Raw genomic sequence first — 20,129 nt, forward strand, 5'->3', positions numbered from 1 at the left:
TTTGCATTTTATTTCTCTAGGAGACATGAGGGTTGGGTACAAGGGAAGGAATAGTGGCAAGAGAAGTGGTAATGAAGGTAAAAGGAGGATAAAGAAAAGATAGACAGAAAAAAATGGAACTTTATACATGGAAAATGTTTTTCTGATCCATTATACTCTTTCTTTAAAAAGGTAATATTTTCTTCTTACCAACTCAAATTTCTAGTGTAGTTTCTGTTCATTTACATTCTAGTAGTTCTTGGTTTTTCACAAAAAGGGGAAAGGAAAAACCCACATTTTTTAGCACTTCCCACTTTACATATCTGAACTTCCATATAGTCTTACTCTGCTTCTACTACTTCCCATAGTTAAGGAATATTTTACCTTCTACTAACTTCTAAAACTTGTTTTCTGAAGAAAAACTAAATACTGACATTCTGTTATTACAATGATTAGGAGCATGCTTTGCACTGATTTTAAAACAAAAATCAATCCTTTTATGGTCAGTAGAAATTATGAAATACCAATATATTCTTTTGGGTACTGCTAATGAGATTCTTGATGTATAACAGAAAAAACCAGCTCGAAGAAGATATGAATCATATGGAATGCATTCAGATGATGATGCCAACAGCGATGCATCTAGTGCTTGTTCGGAACGCTCCTATAGTTCTCGAAATGGTAGTATTCCTACATATATGAGGCAGACGGAAGATGTGGCAGAAGTCCTCAATAGGTGTGCTAGTTCCAATTGGTCAGAAAGGAAGGAAGGCCTCCTAGGTCTGCAGAACTTACTAAAAAATCAGAGAACACTAAGGTGAGATGCGTTGTCTTATAATGATTTTACTATCAGGTTAGCGCTTTTTGATTTGACTTTGTTTCTACAACACTTTAGAGATACTGGTGTAGAAACAGACTTGTCCTGAATTCATATGGTTGCTTCAAAGTGTTTTTCCAAAGCTTCAGTCTTTTAGGACCATCTATACTTTCATTTACTAAAAAAAAAAAAAAAAAAAATTATTTGTTCTATTTAACAAAACATTTTGAAAGGAAACTTTTTATTCACACATAGAAGTTAAATTTAAAATGTTCTTAATTTTAATATTTAATAATAAAATGTACATAGTGATAAAACTGACTGGTTTATTAAAATTTGTTTCTGGTAAGTTTTTCAATGAGAAGAAGAATGTTTATGCTTATTTGGAAATGAAGATATATTTTTAGTGTGCATGTAATATGTGAATTTTAGTGTAATACAAAGTTGAGTTGGATTGAATTTCTTTAAGAACAGAGATTTGTTAATATTTTGGGTTTGGGGTTTTGTTTCCTTTACTAATGGTATTAGCTTGTTTTTTCCCCCTACTTCCCTTATTGTCCTTGTCTGTGTGATGTTTTAAACCTATAGTTGACCCTTTGAGAACCTAGCTTCAGATATTTCATAGGTTTAAGCATGATGGAATGTGCAGGGTTACTTCCTGACTTGATACCTGTGAAATAAGAGTTTGATGTACTTACTTCCTGTGTATTTATTTTAGGAAGTATTAGAACTATATAATTTAAAATAAATGTTTCTGTATTACCTAAATATATTTTCATGTGTGCATATCACACATCATGAATCACTGCAATCCATCATTGTAATATTGTTCCCAGCCCATCAAGATTAAGTTAATACTAGATTCAGCGTGCCATTTTAAATGGCAAGGGAGTAGGCATAGTTTAGAATGATTTTAGCCCGTAAGTATAACAACATTTAAGAAGACGTCTTAACACCAAAAAATTCGTGTGTTGGTCATTTTAAATGGCAAGGGAGTAAGCATAGTTTAGCATGATTTTATCCCATCAGTAGCAACATTTAAGAAAACGTCTTAACACTTAAAAGGATAAAATTCATGTATTGGGAATGCCATATGTAAAATTTCTCCTGTCACACTCCATTAATGAAGGATAATTGTATTTCTCTTCTTAACTTTTAACCTTTAAGATAGTGTGGGTTACAACAGAATAATTGTTGTATTTGGTAACTTTGTATTTAGCCCTGACTGGTAAATCCCACAAATTTCTCAATTTTTAGGGCTGATTTTTTTTATTGATTTCGTTGTTGTTTCTGTTTTTAAAGAGATGAGATCTCGCTTTGTCACCCAGGATGGAGTGCAGTGGCACAATCATTGTTCACTGCTGCCCTAAATTCCTGGGCTCAAACAATCCTCCCATGTAGCTGGGACTACAGGCGTGCACCACCACACCCACCTGATTTTTTTTTTTTTTTTTTTTTTGAGACAGAGTCGAACCCTGTCACCCAGGCTGGCATACAGTGGCACAATCTCAGCTCAGTGCAACCTCTGCCTCCCGGGTTCAAGCAATTTTCCTGCCTCAGCCTCCCGAGTAGCTGGGATTATAGACGTGTGCCACCATGCCCAGCGCAGCTACTTTTTTGTGTTTTTAGTAGAGACAGGGTTTCACCATGTTGGCCAGGCTGGTCTCAAACTCCTGACCTCCAGTGATCTGCCCACCTCGACTTTCCAAAGTGCTGGGATTACAGACATGAACCACCGTGCCCGACCATTGCAGCTGTTTTGTTAAAAATTTGTAGAGACAGGGTCTTGCCATCTTGCCCAGGCTGGTCTTGAACTCCTGGGCTCAAGCGAGCCTCTCACCTCAGCCTCCCAAAATGCTAGGATTATAGGCGTGAGCCACCATGCCCAACCTAACCTTTTTTTTTTTTTTTTTTTAAAGAAAATTATATGTAAAGTTACTTTTACATGACTTCTTGCTATAGCAAGATATTAATTAACCACTGTATTATTTTGGCAGTCGAGTTGAACTGAAAAGATTATGTGAAATTTTCACAAGAATGTTTGCTGACCCTCATGGCAAGGTATGTTTTAGTATTTAAGATTATTTATTTCTATAGGATATCATTTGTATATTGTCAAAGCAGAAAAACTGTAGGCCATTTTTATTTTATTGTCCCAAAATGGCAGTAATATTTTCAAACATAATGAAAATTGTTTGGTATCATATATAATTTAGAAATTAATCTCTGGTAACTATTTGAGCTTCTCCAATGATAGATGGTCTAAGACTGAAATAAAGGGGATACAGTTACAACTCATGTAATTTAGTCAAGCTGGTGTATTTTGTGTTACTAAGACTGTTTTAGTGTTTGTAAAAGACATAATTGGAGTAAGTTGAAAAAGTTTTTAACATTTTATTTTGTTTTCGTCTGATTAATTACGGCATTGATGTAAATATATTTCAATTTTGAAATAATAATTTTGTAGAAAAGAATTGTTATTAACACAAAGGCACAAAATGTGGTTCCAGCCATAGTTTGGTAGTAATATAAGAGACATTTCTTACATTGAAGTAGTCCATAAAAATTTTCAGAACTTTGTTCATTTTTAATGTTGATTAAAATATATCTATTTAAGTACTTATATGTAATCTGCATGTGTACTGTGAAATTTTGGTTTACCTTGATGCATAGTACTCTTATAAAACTGTGGTCTCATATTCTGTTTCCAGCAATATGTTTGATAATGGTGAAATCTTCCCTTAGGATACCAAATGTCTACAGGAGACTTTCTAACCTAAGTGAGAGGGAGATGTGGCAAGGAAATAAGAAAAATATTAATGAATTTCACTTTACTGTTTCTTTTTATTGTCTTCACTTTATTGTTGCACATCTCATTTCCTCCTCATTTTTTTTCTATTTTTAGTATTTTCATTACTTACAACACTACTTAAAGATAATGAAATCCCACGTTGTACATAAACTAAAATCCAGCTAAAGATTTAAATCCAGTGGGGGACATACTTAATTATTTAAATAAATTGCTTATACTTTAAAACAATATTTTCAAAGATTATTCTATCAGAAGTTATATTTATTTGAGGGTAAAATATCCCATTAAAAGACAAAGAAGAAAATACATTTGGTAAGCAGTTTACTAAAATCTTTTAAAGTTTGTAACTTACAATTGAACATGTAGATAACTATACCATTCTATATAGATATTGCTATCACTGATTACAGCTGTAAGTCTTACTTTAATGTAAAAACTTCTATAAATCCTGAACAGATTAACTGTTGATATTTTTAGTTGGCAATATAAGCCAAAGGACAAGACAGTTATTTGGGTTAACTTGTTTTATTAAACATTTAAATTAATAGTCTGTTCAACTTTGAAATATATAGTTATTAAGCATCTTCAGTAATTCCTGCTACTGGAAGATATAAGACCAAAGCTAGATTATTTCTTGAAGTCACAGTTTTTGACTTTTTGTTAAGTCAATAATGCAGTTTGGTTAGATGCCATGATGTATAGTGATAAAGACAAACATTTTTTAAAAAGATCAAATAGGAAAGCTGAGTTTAACATTGGTATAGGAACTTAGCACAAATGTTTGGCCTCTCTTAATACATGTGGAGAACCAGCTACTATTTTCCCTAGGATTGCATCAGATTTCTCTTGTTAGGGCTTTATAGCAACATAAAATTCTTATCTACCCATCTGGTTTGTTTGATTTTGGTTTTTGTTTTTTAGTCAGTTCTGTGAAGACAAATGTAATGGGAAGATTTTCTTATTTTTGTGTGGCCGTTGATTGTCCATCAGAGACTCTGTCAATAATGTAATTCATTAAGGATAAACTAGACATGTCACCATCCTGTGCTGAGTTAAAAATGTTTGAGTTTTTGCATTGTATTCTGATATTTTTAAAATAGCTGCACCCCTCCCTTTTTAATGTATTTTTAGACCAACAGTTCCATCTTCAGAATCAAGCGACTTTTTTTGATATCTTCTTTCTGAATGCAATTTTGTTCTATATCGGACTCAGCCACTATTTTCTGTAAATAATGTGGCTTTACAGACCATAATGGTCTCTATCCCAGCTACTCAATTATGCCATTATAGCATGAAGGCACCCTTAACAGGCAATAAACAAACAAATGTATGTGTTGGGTTGCAATAAAACTTTCTTTATGAACATTAAAATGTGAGGGTGTGTGTGTGTAATTTTTTTTTTTTTTTGAGACAAGATCTCTTTCTGTCACCCATGCTGGAGTGCAGTGGCATGATCTCGGCTCACTGCAACTTCCGCCTCCCGAGTTCAAGCTATTCTCATGCCTCAGCCTTCCAAGTAGCTGGGATTGCAGTCATGTGCCACCACACTCTGCTCATTTTTCGTATTTTTGGTAGAGACGGGTTCTCACCATGTTGGCCAAGCTGGTCTTGAACTCCTGGCCTCAAGTGATCTGCCCGTTGTGTTCCCCCAAAGTGCTGTGATGACAAGCCTGGCCATGTGTTTATATAATTTTCGTGTGTCACTAAACAGCCTTTTGATTGCTTTTAAAGTCATTTTTTAAAGCGTTAAGAATTAGAAATAGCTTGCAGGCCATAGTTTGCTGACCCCTGTCGTATATAATAATTAAACACAATATCTGTAAGACAATAATTTAGACCATAAATCAGCAAATGTATAATTTAAAGCCTTTTAGTATTTTTTATAAGTGAAGCAGTACAACACATGTTGTACTGCAAAATGGTAGGCTTTGTTTGGACATTATCTTGAGGGCAGTGAGCAGTCACTGAGTAGACAAGACGTACCTTTTGGAAGGATTACTTAAGCAGCGTGAGGGAAAATTTAAAATAACAAGTATGCATAGTGGAGCTAGATTGCTTGGGTTCAAATTCTACCTCCAATTTATTAGCAGTATGTACTTTAATTATTAATCTGTAAAACAGTTAATAGTAATATCCACCCATGTAAACCCTTAGAACATACCAAGTACCATATATACGTTTTTTAAAAACCAAATTTTTTAAATTAAGGAGTTTGCAGCAGATTTTTATTTTGACTGCTCTGGACCCATTTTTTCCATTTCAAATGCAAGCAGTATCAGTTGCCAAAAGCCATCCCATATATTTCTGGCACTTGACTCTGGAAAGAGCTGCCTTCACTGTGGTGCATGCTTTGAATTGGCATTTTATGGTATTTGTAACACTACCTCTTGAATCATACTCTTGAGTCTTGGACAGCTACGGTAGGAATTCAATCTGTGACTACTAAAATGAGGCACAGTTGAATCTCCTGACAGGCATTCTAGGCAGCTCAGCTGCCTGCAGTCTTTAGATCAGGAGACCATAACACACATCTTACCTAGAGAAAATAAAAAGTAGTAGTGTAGTTACTTTTATTACTTCCAATCAATAGTTATTGTTTCGAGCCTTCACAGAAATATTTTAACTTGTGAAAGTATTGCTTCTGAGAGGAGGAAAAAAAAGAGAAAAGAAAGGAAAAAATTCTATGGACTATGCTTTGGAACCAAGTGTTGGCCCCGTTCAGAAGTGGCAGTATGTGTCTATTATTCTTGGATTATTTTCAGATGTTTAACCTCAAGGATTGATAGGGTCTGGAAAAGAAGAGTTTTTGTCTTTAGTTTTCTTAATTTTCCTGGCAAGGAGGTACAAGAGAAACAAAATCATATGTTCTTCTCCCATACTATTCGTTTAAGTCTTGTTTTAAAAACTATTTTGAGTTTATCATAAAACTTTGAAAAACATTTGTCACTTTTATTTTCTAAGTGTTTTTCTTCCATACAGGAACTTTGCATTGATGGCGACTAATTTGTGTGTTTTTCTTTTTTTTCTTTTTTTCTTTTTGCATGCTGTCCCCTGTGTTGGAACTCTCAATAGAGAGTAAGTTGGTTCAATATTTGTTGGAAACCTAACTTTACTGCATGACTGTGAAATTAACCCTTTTTCTCTATTTTCTCTCCCGAAGAGTTCATGCAGTGTTGGAACCTTTGCAATCCACGAAATGCTATTTGCAGTTATGCAAACTATCATTCTGTTTGGAGATATGCTTTTTAATCTACTAATTAATCTAATTTGATTATGTTCTTCTGTTCTATATTTGATGACTGGCACACCTAAGATATAAAGGAGTTAAAGAAAAGTCTGCCTCAATTGTAATAGCTCCAGTATTTTAATTCTTTTCCAACAAATTATATTTATGAGATATGTGGGATAATAAATTTGTTCTATTGAAGATTGCTTCCATTGAATTATTTTAAAATGATTCTGAAGTTTCACAATTTTTAAAAAAACATTTAACCCCTACCTTCCCACAAATGACATTTTATTAATGTCATTCCATAAAATCAAACAGAGTGGATTATGGAATAGTAATTCTCATCTTTGTCTTCTGAAAGAAAATGTGAATCACTAGTATTATATTAGCATAGCCACTTTCCACTTTGTTCTTTAATCATAGATTAGGAAATGGGAGCATATTAACATCTGACAAGAACCCTTTGTGTTAGGGCAATCAAGTAAGAAATTTTGTCTATAACTTCCAATAAATTTTGGATATGGATAATGAATGAAGATAGATAGGTATGTATATATGTATATGTAAGTACAGTTGACTGTTGAACAATGAGGAGGTTAGAGAGGGACACAGACCCCTGTGCAATCAAAAAATCTGTATATAATTTTTAACTCCCCAAAACATAACTACTAATAGCCTAGTGTTGACCAGAAACCTTACCAATAACATAGTCAATTAACATATATTTTATTTATTATATACTGTATTTTTTTTTCTTTTTTTATTTTTTTGAGACGGAGTCTTGCTCTTTCACCCAGGCTGGAGTGCAATGGCTCAATCTCAGCTCACCACAACCTCCGCTTCCTGGGTTCAAGCAGTTCTCCTGCCTCAGCCTCCTGAGTAGCTGAGATTAGAGGCATGTGCCACCACGCCCAGCTAAATTTGTATTCTTAATAGAGACGGGGTTTCTCAATGTTAGTCAGGCTGGTCTCGAACTCCCGACCTCAGGTGATCCACACACCTCGGCCTCCCAAAGTTCTGGGTTACAGGCATGAGCCACCACGCCCAGCCTATATACTGTATTCTTATAATAAAGTAAACTAGAGAAAATAAAATGTTATTAGCCAGGTGTGATGGCTTACGTCTGTAATCCCAGCAGTTTGGGAGGCTGAGGTGGGCAGATCACCTGAGGTCAGGAGTTTGAGACCAGCCAGGCCAACATGGTGAAACCCTATCTCTACTAAAAATACAAAAAAATTAGCCAGGCGTGGTGGCGCTGGCCTGTAATCCCACCTACACAGAAGGCTGAGGCAGGAGAATCACTTGAACCTGGGAGGCAGAGGTTTCAGTGAGCCGAGATCGCACCAGTGCACTCCACCCTGGGTGATAGGTGAGACTCCGTCTCAGAAAATAAAATGTTATTAAAATTATAAGGAAGAGAAAATATATTTACTTACTAATTATTAGGTGGAATGGATCACCATAAAGATCTTCATTATTGTTGTCATCTTCACCTTGAGTAGGCTAAGGAGGAAGAGGAGGGGTTGGTGTTGCTATCTCAGGGGTGGCAGAGGTGGAAGAAAATCCACGTGTAAGTGGACCCACACAGTTTAAAAGCATGTAGTTCAAGGGTCAGCTGTGTGTGTGTGTGCATATGATCATTTACTAAGTACCATTGATAGGATATAAGCATTTTTGAAAAATAATAGTACAGGCCAGGCACATGGCTCACGTCTGTAATCCTAGCACTTTGGGAGAATGAGGTGAGAGGATTGCTTAAGGCCAGGAGTTCGAGACTAACCTGGACAGCAAAGGTAGACCCCATCTCTACAAAACTAAAAATTAACATGATGGTGCGTGCCTGTAGCCCTACCTACTCAGGAGGCTAAGGTGGGAAGATCGCTTAAGCCCAGAAGTTTGAGGCTGCAGTGTGCCATGATCGTGCCACTGCACTGCAGACTGGGTGACAGAGTAAGACTCTGTCTCAAAAGCAATAACAAAATTTTTAAAATAGTACAATTTCTTATGTAGAGTACAGCAAATAACATGTCCACATTTTTATTTAGCTACTCACATTTTATATAACCAAAACAAATTTCTACTTAGGAAACTCAGAGAAGTCTTCTTGAAGAAAATGGCATCTCAGGTCTTAACAGAACATAAGCTTCGGATATGTCAGAGTGAGAATAAAGGGCTTATTCGAAGTAGCTAGCCTGAGTCCAGAAAAAGAAGTGGGAGATGCTAGAAAGTTTATAGGAAATAAAAAGAAGTTAATCATGGCTAGAATAAAGGGAAGGTCTTCCCTTGCATTGAAGAAAAAGGGTTGGCTACCAATTAGAGAGTAAATTTCACTTGATTTCATCGACCAACTTTTTTATTGGGTTCTCAGCCTCTGATAACCTTAAGCCTGGTTCTAGTTCTAATTGGTGACACACAAGACTGTATAAAAATATAGTCTTTATTTTCAAATGGTATGTGTTAGAGATGGGAAAATAACATAAATACAGAAAAAGCTAAATAGCACCATAAATAGTTTGTCCCTCTGTGAGTTTTAAGTCAGGAAGATCAGTGGCCCTGTCTTGCAGTCCAAGAAGTTTCTTGACTAGGACTTGAGTAGTAAATTCTATAGAGAGTCACATACTGTGTGTAAATGAATGGAGTGGGGATGAGTTAGGAAATGAGGGTGGATATATGAGATGTGTTCAAGGATAAAGAGTTCATGTTTCCAGCTAGCCCAAGATCAATTTGGAGTTAGAAACTTGTCTAAGTATTTTAGACATTATCTTATAGACAGTGAAGGGACAGTAAAGGATTTTGTTTCCATCCCAAGAGTCATATCACAATCTGATGGTGACAAAGAGACATGAGTTGACAAACTATAGCCTGCAGGCCACATCTTCCCTCCTGCCAGTTTTTGTGAATAAAGTTATATTGACACACGGCCATGCTTATTTGTTTATGTAGTGTCAGTGGCTGTGCTAAATGGCAAAGTTGAGTAGTTGTGATAGAGACCATATGGCTTGGAAAGCCCTAGGGTATTTACTATCTGGCCTGTTACAAAAATGGTTTACTGATCCCTGGTATACAGGAAATATAAAACTAAAGTCAGGCTACTACAGAAATCCAGACCTGAGGTCAGAAAGGCTTGGTGCCTTTAGTGATGGTGTGGTAAACAGATTTGGAGAAGGCCAGGAAAAAGCTGTTCTACAGGTTCTCAGGCCTCATGGGATAGATCAGAGAGACTGTGTCAAGTAGGTCACACTTATGATGAAAAGAGAATCAGGATGAAGACATGCAAAAGGGGAATTCCTGGCAACCAGAAAGAAGGGAAGTAAGAGGAAAGCAGTGTCAAGTTACAGAATGGCCAAACATACTAAACTTAATGAAGAAGCTTTTATACATCATGATTAGAAAGTAATTGGTGGGAGCAATAGAATGGAAGCAGAGAGATAATTTCTTGGGATGACTTCTGCATCTGTAAGCAAAGGATTTTGGTAGAGAACAAAAGAGTAAAGATAGTAGAGGAGACCATGTTTTAGAGAGCAAGAATATAAAGTAGATAGATTAGCCATAAAATGAAGAAAATTACTTCTATCTTGGATAAATTAGAAGGATAGGTATAGAGGAAATCAAATTGAAGGAAGAGTCAATGGAGAATTTCATGTTGAATGACAATAATGAAGATAAGTTAGGTCATCTGGTAATAGAGTGGATAGAGCACAACTGAAAACCAAGTGACCTAGCTTTAAGTCCTGGCCTAGCTATTAACCATCTGTAAAACACTGGGCAGGTCATGTAATTCTCTGCTTCCCTGTTTCCTCATCCATAAAATAGGAGGTTGACCTAGGCATTCTAATGTCTGTGATTTTCAGAATGGATTTTCATATAGGAAAGCTTGAGTTTGTAATCTTCAGGAGCATAGACAAGTGTTGAAACAAGGGTGAAAGTGAACCAAAAAATAGGGTAATGGTGTCCTAGTAAATGAGCTTTGGGGGAGAGGCAGGAAGCTCTAATATGTAGTGTTTGCCCATTTCTGAGATGTAAATACTCCTATCCCATGGTAGATTTCAAGCTACCAACCACTTCACAAAATTCCTGAATATTTAACAATTGACTCTCTAGACAGGTGCAAACTGATGCCAGCACATCACTGAACAGATTTGCTAGGTAACAGTAAGAATGAGTACCAGATTAGTTACATGCATTTGTCATAGACAAACTAGTGAAGTTCCTTGACAATATTCCTGGCCCTCAGGAGAAGGACAGAGACAGTTTAATGAAGCAGTTGGCCAAGTTTGGAATCTAAGAGAATCCAGGTTCTTGAGGGATTATGGGGGTAGCAGTGGGACGAGAGTTAAAGGAATCCACACTGTGAGTAGGAACAGTGTTGAAGCACACACTGCCTGGGGACCAGAGAATACTCAAAAATTTAATTATAGTTTCTGCTGTTACAGGTATAGAGCGTCTTAAGCAAATAGCTAAAGTATATTTTTATTTTTAACTCAGTTTAAATGTTGAAGCTTAATTATGATTCTGATAAAGAAAATCCTTCATTTCTAAACAAAAAAAAACGAAGAGTTCATCTATACCTATATAAAGGGAATTCAAGAAATAAAATATACATTGAGAGCAAAACCCTTAGTTCTCAAATTAACATATTTACTTTTTGAGATTAACTTGAAAAGTTAATAATTTTAAGATTTTTTTAACCCATAGTTTTCAATCTATGATCAAAATGTTTATTATGATTTGTCCAGTAATACGTTATGGCTGACAGTTTTTTCTTCTTTACCTAGAAACTAATTTTCCAGTATGGTGTTGACCATCTTATAAAGAGATACAGCCTTGATAAAGGTCACTTTTCATAAGTATTTTAATGAGCTACATCACTTATAAACATTAGCTTCCCTTCACTATAATAATTTTTTTCTACCTTATAAAAATGTTTAAACAAATAGATTAATATTGGAAGTAAGTAAAAAACCCATAAATGGGTATGGAGACTAATAGTATGCCATCTAGGACTTTTTAAAAATCACTAAAATTTAGATGTAGACATTCATCTTGGATTTATTTTAGATGCAGTTACAGTTATCTCAAATCATTTAAAATTACCATTGAGGCAGTTTTAACAAATAATATATCCCATACCAAATTATTTGTGACAATTGTCATTTTGAGAAATCTGAGGATTCTCTAATTAGTCTGTTATGCCAGATAAATTTTATACTTTAAGGTCGTTGTAGTCATCTTCTCATTTACTCAGTGTCACTTCGGAAAAGCTGAGAGTTAGTGAAACTATAGTTTTTTTCCCCTACATTTTATACAAAACGGATTTCACTTTAACCAGTTTAAGCTGTGGCATCATTGATAATATTAGGTGTGCCAGCCATTATGGCCAAACTTTCTTTACCAAGTGATGCTGCATGGAATAGCTAATTGTCGAACTTCTGCAGAAGTTGGATAACAGTTCAGATGTACTCTTGTATCACAGAGTCCAATGAAAAGCAAGAGAGATTGTTTTTCCGCTTGGCTGCCAATCGCTGTACCTCTGATTCCTGTGTTCCTTTCTATATTTGCTTTGAATTGAACATAGAGGTCAATATTTCCTCTTTTTTTCTCCCTACCTCTCCCCTTTATCAACTGTAGGTATTCAGCATGTTTTTGGAGACTCTAGTGGATTTCATACAAGTCCACAAAGATGATCTTCAAGATTGGTTATTTGTACTGCTGACACAACTACTAAAAAAAATGGGTGCTGATTTGCTTGGATCTGTTCAGGCAAAAGTTCAGAAAGCCCTTGATGTTACAAGGTAATATTTTTTTCATATATTTCAAGTTAACCTGATAATAACTAGGAATATCTAACCCCTATGTTAATAGTTCAGATTTCTGAGTCCCTTTGAACAATTTAGACTGCATGGACTCCATTTGAAGATTGTTAATTATGCCCATTCATATTGTATATTTAATGCAACATTTTTCCTTAGGTCAAGCCCTGCATTTCTTTTATAAAAATTGTATTAATATTGGTTGAGTAGTTCAAGGTGATATTTTATCTTAATTGATGTATCAGCAGCTGGGCATGGTGGCTCACACCTGTAATCCTAGCACTTTGGGAGGTTGAGGCAGGCAGATCACTTGAGGTCAGGAGTTTGAGACCAGCCTGGTCAGCATGGTGAAACCGTATCTCTACTAAAAATACAAAAATTAGCCAGGCGTGGTGGCAGGCACCTGTAATCTCAGCTACTCCAGAGGCTAAGGCAGGAGAATCGCTTGAACCCGGGAGGTGGAGGTTGCAGTGAGCCGAGATTGCACCACTGCACTCCAGCCTGGGCAACAGAGCGAGACTCTGTCTCAAAAAAAAAAAAAAAAAAAAAAAAAAGAGGTATCAGCAAAGTAAGGTTGAAGATTGAAGATTTTATTTAGTCTACTATAAAAAATATTTTCTGTGTATTTAAACAATGTTTTATTATATATTTAAATATTCTAAATCTCTTTTCAGAAGGTTTTGAACCAATGATATATTTCTACTTTCTTGTGTAGATTGTTGAAGTCACTTATTTCAGATATCTGTTTACTAGGTTGAGGTGAGTCAGAATTCAGATTTTAGGTGTAGAGAAACATTTCTGAGAATGTTAAACTTTTTACTGAATACATTTTTCTGATTAAATCTACAGTTGAGGCAAGATAGGCTATTATTTCCTGTAGTGTTGCTTTTTTTTTCTTTGAGACGGAATTTCACTCTTGTTGCCCATGCTGGAGTACAATGGCGCAATCTCGGCTCACCGCAACCTTTGCCTCCCGGGTTCAAGCGATTCTCCTGCCTCAGCCTCCCGAGTAGCTGAGATTACAGGCATGTGCCACCATGCCTGGCTAATTTTGTATTTTTAATAGAGACGGGGTTTCTCCATGTTGGTCAGGCTGGTCTCGAACTCCTGACCTCAGGTGATCCGCCCGCCTCAGCCTCCCAAAGTACTGGGAATAGAAGCGTGAGCCACCGCGCCCGGCCTGTAGAGTTACTTTTTAACCCTGTACTGAGTACAAATTCAGATGTTCATATTCTTCTGAGGATGCATTTATTGTATACTATACCAGGTAGTTTATACCACATGCAGATACTACTTCATGAATGTTTTTTGGATGACATTATGTTTTGGTATTAAGCATAGTCTTTTGCTGTTACATGCATACTTGCTAACTAAATTTTTGTTTCGTTTTGCTTTGTTCTTGTTTCAGAGAATCTTTTCCAAATGATCTTCAGTTCAATATTCTAATGAGATTTACAGTTGATCAGACCCAAACACCAAGCTTAAAGGTAAAAATTTGAGATCTTTTGAAGACATAAAGAATTGAAGTATTCATTAATAAAGTTATGTTGATTGTATTTCTGTCACATGAGAAGCTGTTCAATCAGTGGGTTTTGTTTTTATAAACTTTCAGACAGTCAAGCCAGCACTTCGGGACCAGCTTCACTCTTTTTGGAGCTCCAAGGTTTTATTGTTTTTGTTTTCATCTGCATTATTTCTTTTCTTAACTCTCTGCAGTGTTTGCATCTATATTCAACTACTAACCTTTGTAAGCCTTTTACGCATGCACATATTTGATTTCAAATGTTATTTAAATGCAATGCCAGACTCTTAAGTCTTCTGGAGAAACTTAATGGTGATACATGTTTGGAAGGCATCACATTATTGCCATCTAACCCTAAGCTGGTAATGCAAACTCACTCTATAAAGTCTTATCTAATTTTATGTTTGTGATTTCCCATTACTTTTTTTTTTTAAGTGTCAGGCGTTTTAACAGGTATTTTGGGCAAAATGTCAGTTTTGCCTATGTATTAACTAAACAAAAATTTTTAAATTTAATCTCAGTCCCTTTCTTCAATTATCCTTAACTGAAATAGTAACTTTCTTTTTTTTTCTGATGTATGCATAACATTTGGAGTTATCATTAACTTTCTCATTTGTTAATATACACACATTTTTCAGTTAATGTAAAAACTAAATGGATTCCAATTTGTGATTTAAAATGATTATTAAATTTTACATAAAAGAAAAAAAATAATGTAAAAGAATAGCTCCTGAATTCTTTGCTAAAGGTTTTTTTTTTTTTTTTTTTAGTTTTTATTAAATGAGATTAAAGTCAGGGAAATAACAAGCATATGTGCTTATACGAGTCCTATATTTTTCTGCTCTATCCTGCACGAAATATATTTCTACAAGCGTTACTGCCCAGGATTGATTTTTCCCTTAAGTTTCTGAATGCAATTGTGCCTCAGAATCACAATTATGTTTCTTATCAGGGTTGACTTTGTAAAGCGAAAAGTGTCTGAGACAAGTCTCAATCAATTTAGAGGTTTAGTTTGCCAAGATTGAGGATGCATCCAGCAGAAAGAGATACAAGAAGAAAGCCTGTTCTTTCTTCCAGAGAGGGTTTTGAGGACTTTAATATTTAAAAGAGAAAGAGCCAGCTTGAGGGGAAAGAGGAACAGTCAGGCATTCATCTCGTACTCAGTAAATCTGCATCTTACCTAAGAGAAAGTAAACATAGAGTAGAGGAAGAAGTAAATGTATTTGTCTCTGAGTGAGTGGGGTATGATTTCTAGTCTCATCGTTGTCCTCTACCTGTGAAGATAAACTGTTAATTTACATTGTCAGCATGAGGGAGACCACCTGAAGAGCGATGTAGCCTTCTATCTTGCAGCTGTCTGTGTATGAACAAATGGGAGTCAGTTTTTTGAATGACTCAGTTCCCAAGCTTAACTTTCCTTTTGGCATAGGCCATTTTATTTTCCTTTCACAACTTACACTCAATATAATGTTGTTTTCTTAGAGCTGCTTGGGGAAAGAGATTTCATCTGTTTGATTTTGAAAAGTGACCTGCAGAAGAATAATTTACTTGATATTATTAATAGATATTTTTTAACTCATTTTATGACCAAGGCATTGTGCTAGGTGTTCCTGGGAATACAAAGCTTGTAATTTTATCATTATTAACTATAATTATAATAAACTCTATAACAGTAATAAAAGTTATGATATAGGTACCTGTAGTGGTGTTCAAGTGCTACTGAAATGTATGTAGAGTTAACTAGGTGTGGTAGTTCATGCCTATAGTCCTAGCTACTCAGGAGGTGAGGCAAGAGGATCGCATGAACCCAGGAGTGAGGTTACAGTGAGCTCTAATCACGCCACTGCACTCCAGCCTGGGAGCCTCTTTTTTTAAGAGACAGAGTGAGACCCTGTCCGTTGAAAGAGAAAGGAAAGAAAGAAAAAAGTATAAAATATATATAGAGATGTTTCATGGACCAGTGCAAATGAAGGTCTAAACCAGCTTAAGAAGTAAGGGTGAGGCTGGGCACAGTGGCTCACACCTGTAATCCCAGCACTTTGGGAGGCTGAGGCAGGTGGATCACTTGAGATCAGGAGTTTGAGACCAGCCTGGCCAACATGGAAAAACCCTGTCTCTACTGAAAATACAAAAATTAGCCAGGGGTGATGTTGGGCACCTGTAGTCCCAGCTGCTCGGGAGGCTGAGGCAGGAGAATCACTTGAACCGGGGAGGCAGAGGTTGCAGTGAGCCAAAATCATGCCACTGCACTCCAGCTTGAGAGACAGAGCGAGACTTGGTCTCAAAAAAATAAATAAATAAAAATAACGGGTTGATAGTTGAGTTCAGGGAGAATAAGTTACAGGAGACTTGAAGAGGAGGACAAAGCGAAGATTGAAATGAGATATGCACAAATTAAAATTCACTTTCCTATTGGAAAACATTATGCTGGAAACTGGAATCACAGATTGTTTCTCTAAAAGCCTAAATTATTTATAAATATGTATTTAATATAGATATAGATGTATTAGCAAATCCATGAGGGAAAATCACTTTTTGGCTGGGCACAGTGGCTCACGCCTGTGATCCCAGCACTTTGGGAGACCAAGGTAGGTGGATCATCTGAGGTCAGCAGTTCGTGACCAGGCTGGCCAGCATGGTGAAACCACGTCTCTACTAAAAATACAAAAAGTTAGCCAGGCATGGTGGCAGGCACCTGTAATCCCAACTACTCGGGAAGCTGAAGCAGGAGAATTGCTTGAACCCAGGAGGCAGAGGATGCAGTGAGCCGAGTCTGTGCCACTGCCCTCTAGCCTGGATGACAGAGTGAGACTCCATCTCAAAAAAAAAAAAAAGAAAGAAAAAGAAAATCACTTTTCAACTCTTACACCAGTGTTTAGAATAGCAGGGAAAAGTTATATTGGAGCCATACCTTATGCCAAAAATAAAACCAGCTTTCAAGTGGGTGACAGGATTAAGTATAAAAAATCCAACAGATTATAGAAAACCACATGTAACTTGAGTATCAGATCTAGAAATTTTTTTTATTGATCTTTCAGATAAATGATGGATGTTTATATAAAATTTTACATCTCTTTCAGAGTGTCATGTGATTACATGTCAAGAGGAAGCAATGGGGGAAATGGCAATACAAAGTGATTTTATTTGAATTAGTCATACTTTAAAGATAAATGTAATTTTTGCTGACCTCTTTTTCTGGGTTTCACAAACAATTAAAGAATTTCACATCCTTTAGCAGCTAGATTGTTTTTCCTTCTCTGAAAAAGAATACATGTTTGCTGTATTAAAATTATAAACTAGGTATAACCTTGTAAAATATCCTAATAAATATACATGTTCAAATGATTATATATGTATTGTGGTTATGTTGCCTATTAGTATAGTAAACACATACATTCTGTGAAACCCTTGTAAAATTTTGCATGACAATAAATTGCCAAGGCACTGCACTAATTGAATCTCACATAGTGTAAATAAATATATTCAGTTATTGATGGTGGCAAATTATAAACAAAATACATTGATGTTCATTTTTTGATTTAACACAGTCACCTTCCACTGAGAGAGAATGACATTGCTTTAGGAATTCAGAATATTGGCCAGGGAATGGTGGCTTATACCTGTAATCCCAACACTTTGGGAGGCCAAGGTGGGCAGATCACCAGAGCCCAGGAGTTCGAGACTAGCCTGGGCAACATGGCAAAACCCCATCTCTACAAAAAAATTTTTTTAATTAGCTGGACGTGGTGGTGCATGCCTGTAATCTCAGCTACTCGGGAAGCTGAGGTGGGAGGATCACTTTAGTTGGGATGTCAAGGCTACCAGTGAGCCGAGATGACACCACTGCACTCCACCCTGGGTGACAGAATGAGACCTTATCTCAAAAAAAAAAAAATCAGACTGTTATGTGCTGTCATAATTTAATTGTGCCTGGTACGTTAAAACTAACCAGAAGTCTCTTTTCCTGTCTACTACACATTTTAATGGCTAATAGGTCAACTTTTGTTTTTTTGCAATAAATTTATTTAAAGTTATAAATATGTCTTTTAATTGACAAGTAAAAATTCTATATATTTATGGCATATAACATGTTTTGATATATGTATGCATTGTGGAATGGCTAAATCAAGTTATTTAACATTTGTATTACCTCATAGGTGTATCTTTTTTTCTGGTAAGAATACATAAAATTCACTCTTTTATCAGTTTTCAAATATGCAATATATTGTTCTTAACTGTAGTCACCATGATGTACAGGTCTCTTTTTGTTGTTGTTAATTGTTTATTTATCAAGAGAAACTATTTCTTACCCCACATATTCATAATTCATAGTTCAGAAACACAAGTCAGTTACAAACTTCTAGGTCATTCAACCTGAAGAAATTCTTTATATTCCATAATCCCTTTGCACTCTGAAATATACCAGCATTTCTCATCTCCTCAAAATCTTTCATGGAATCATAATTTCTGTAGAAATCTTCATGTGCCTTCTTTCCTGGTTTAGATACAGCAAACTTATAAAGAGCTGCTACCCCCAGGGATACAATGAATGCTCCTACAATATGAAATTGCAGACGCTTGGCCAGAAGGCCGTGCATCTGAGGTTTCATCATAGCACCGGGAGTCATGGTAGTTACTGTCCTTGATAGCTATGTCAACCTCTACACCAGCATCTTCCTGGCTAATGGAGAAATCAAATCTCTTAAACTTATTCCTCCTGTCTAACTGAAATGTGCCCTTTGACCAACATCTCTCCAGTCCCTTACCCTCTGGTAACCTCCATTTTACTCTCTGTTTCTATAAATTTGACTTTTTACATGCTGCATGTAAATAAGATCATACAGTATTTGTCTTTCTATGTCTGGCTTATTTCACTTAACGTATTGTCCTCCAGGTTCATCTTCGTTATCACAAATGACAGGATTTCCTTCTTTGTAAGGCTGAATAGTATTCCATTGTGTATATATACCACATTTTCTTTATCTTTTCAACCATTGATAGACACTTAGGTTGATTACCTTTTTTTTTTCCCCTGAGACAGTTTCGCTCCTGTTGCCCAGGCTGGAGTGCAGTGGTGCGACCTCGGTTCACTGCAACTCCACCTCCCAGGTTCAAGCGATTCTCCTGCTTCAGCCTCCCGAGTAGCTGGGATTACAGGCACCCACCACCACGCCCGGCTAATTTTTGTATTTTTAGTATAGATGGGGTGTAACTACGTTGGCCCCAGCTGGCCTTGACTTCCTGACATCAAGTGATCCACCCACCTCGGCCTCCCAAAGTGCTGCGATTACAGGCGTGAGCCACTGCGCCTGGCCGATTCCATATCTTGGTATTATGAGTAATGCTGCAGTGAACATGGGAGTGCAGATGTCACTTCCACATTCTGATTTCATATCCTTTGGGTATATACCCGCTAGTGGAATGCTGGATCATATGGCAGTTCTATTTTTAATTTTTTGAGGAACCTCCATATTATTTTCCATAATGGCAGTACTGATTTACATTTCCACCAGCATTGTGGAAGAGTTTCGTTTTCTCCACATCATCACCAACACGTATCTTTCATCTTTTTGATAACAGTCATTCTAACAGGTGTGAGGTGAATATCGCAAATGTGGTTTTAGTTTGCCTTTCCCTGATGAATACTGATATTGATTATTTTTCCATATACCTGTTGGCCATTTGTATGTCTTTCTTTGAGAAATGTCTATTCGGATACTTTGCCCATTTTCTAAACAGTTTATTTGTTTTCTTGCTGTTGAGTCATGTGAGTTTCTTATATATTTTGAATGTTAACCATTTATCAGATGTATGGTTTACAGTACAATATTTTCTCCCATTTTGTAGTTGTCTCTTCACTCTGTTGATTGTTTCCTTTGCTATGCAGAAGCTTTTTAGTTTGATGTAATCTCATTTGTCTATTTTTGCTTTTGTTGACTGTGTAAAGTTATAAATACTTC

The 20,129-nt window shown here is 36.1% G+C and overlaps 1 protein-coding gene across 50 annotated transcripts in view; it reads left to right on the forward strand.

Annotated features, from left to right (window-relative positions):
- Positions 1-20,129, forward strand: part of CLASP2 (cytoplasmic linker associated protein 2) — a 213,514-nt gene that overhangs the window by 137,729 nt on the left and 55,656 nt on the right. For 30 of the 50 annotated variants that reach the window (XM_054483442.2, XM_054483432.2, XM_054483437.2 and 27 more), the window contains 4 exons: positions 552-796; positions 2,794-2,857; positions 12,466-12,629; positions 14,056-14,134. In XM_054483442.2, coding sequence (XP_054339417.1) covers positions 552-796; positions 2,794-2,857; positions 12,466-12,629; positions 14,056-14,134 — 552 coding nt within the window. Of the gene's footprint in view, positions 1-551; positions 797-2,793; positions 2,858-12,465; positions 12,630-14,055; positions 14,135-14,259; positions 14,311-20,129 lie in introns of all 50 variants that reach the window. The other 20 variants (XM_054483475.2, XM_063662062.1, XM_063662063.1 and 17 more) reach the window with 1 other exon arrangement.

This window comes from Pongo pygmaeus, chromosome 2 (assembly GCF_028885625.2).
Source record: "Pongo pygmaeus isolate AG05252 chromosome 2, NHGRI_mPonPyg2-v2.0_pri, whole genome shotgun sequence".
NCBI classification, from domain to species: Eukaryota; Metazoa; Chordata; class Mammalia; order Primates; family Hominidae; genus Pongo; species Pongo pygmaeus.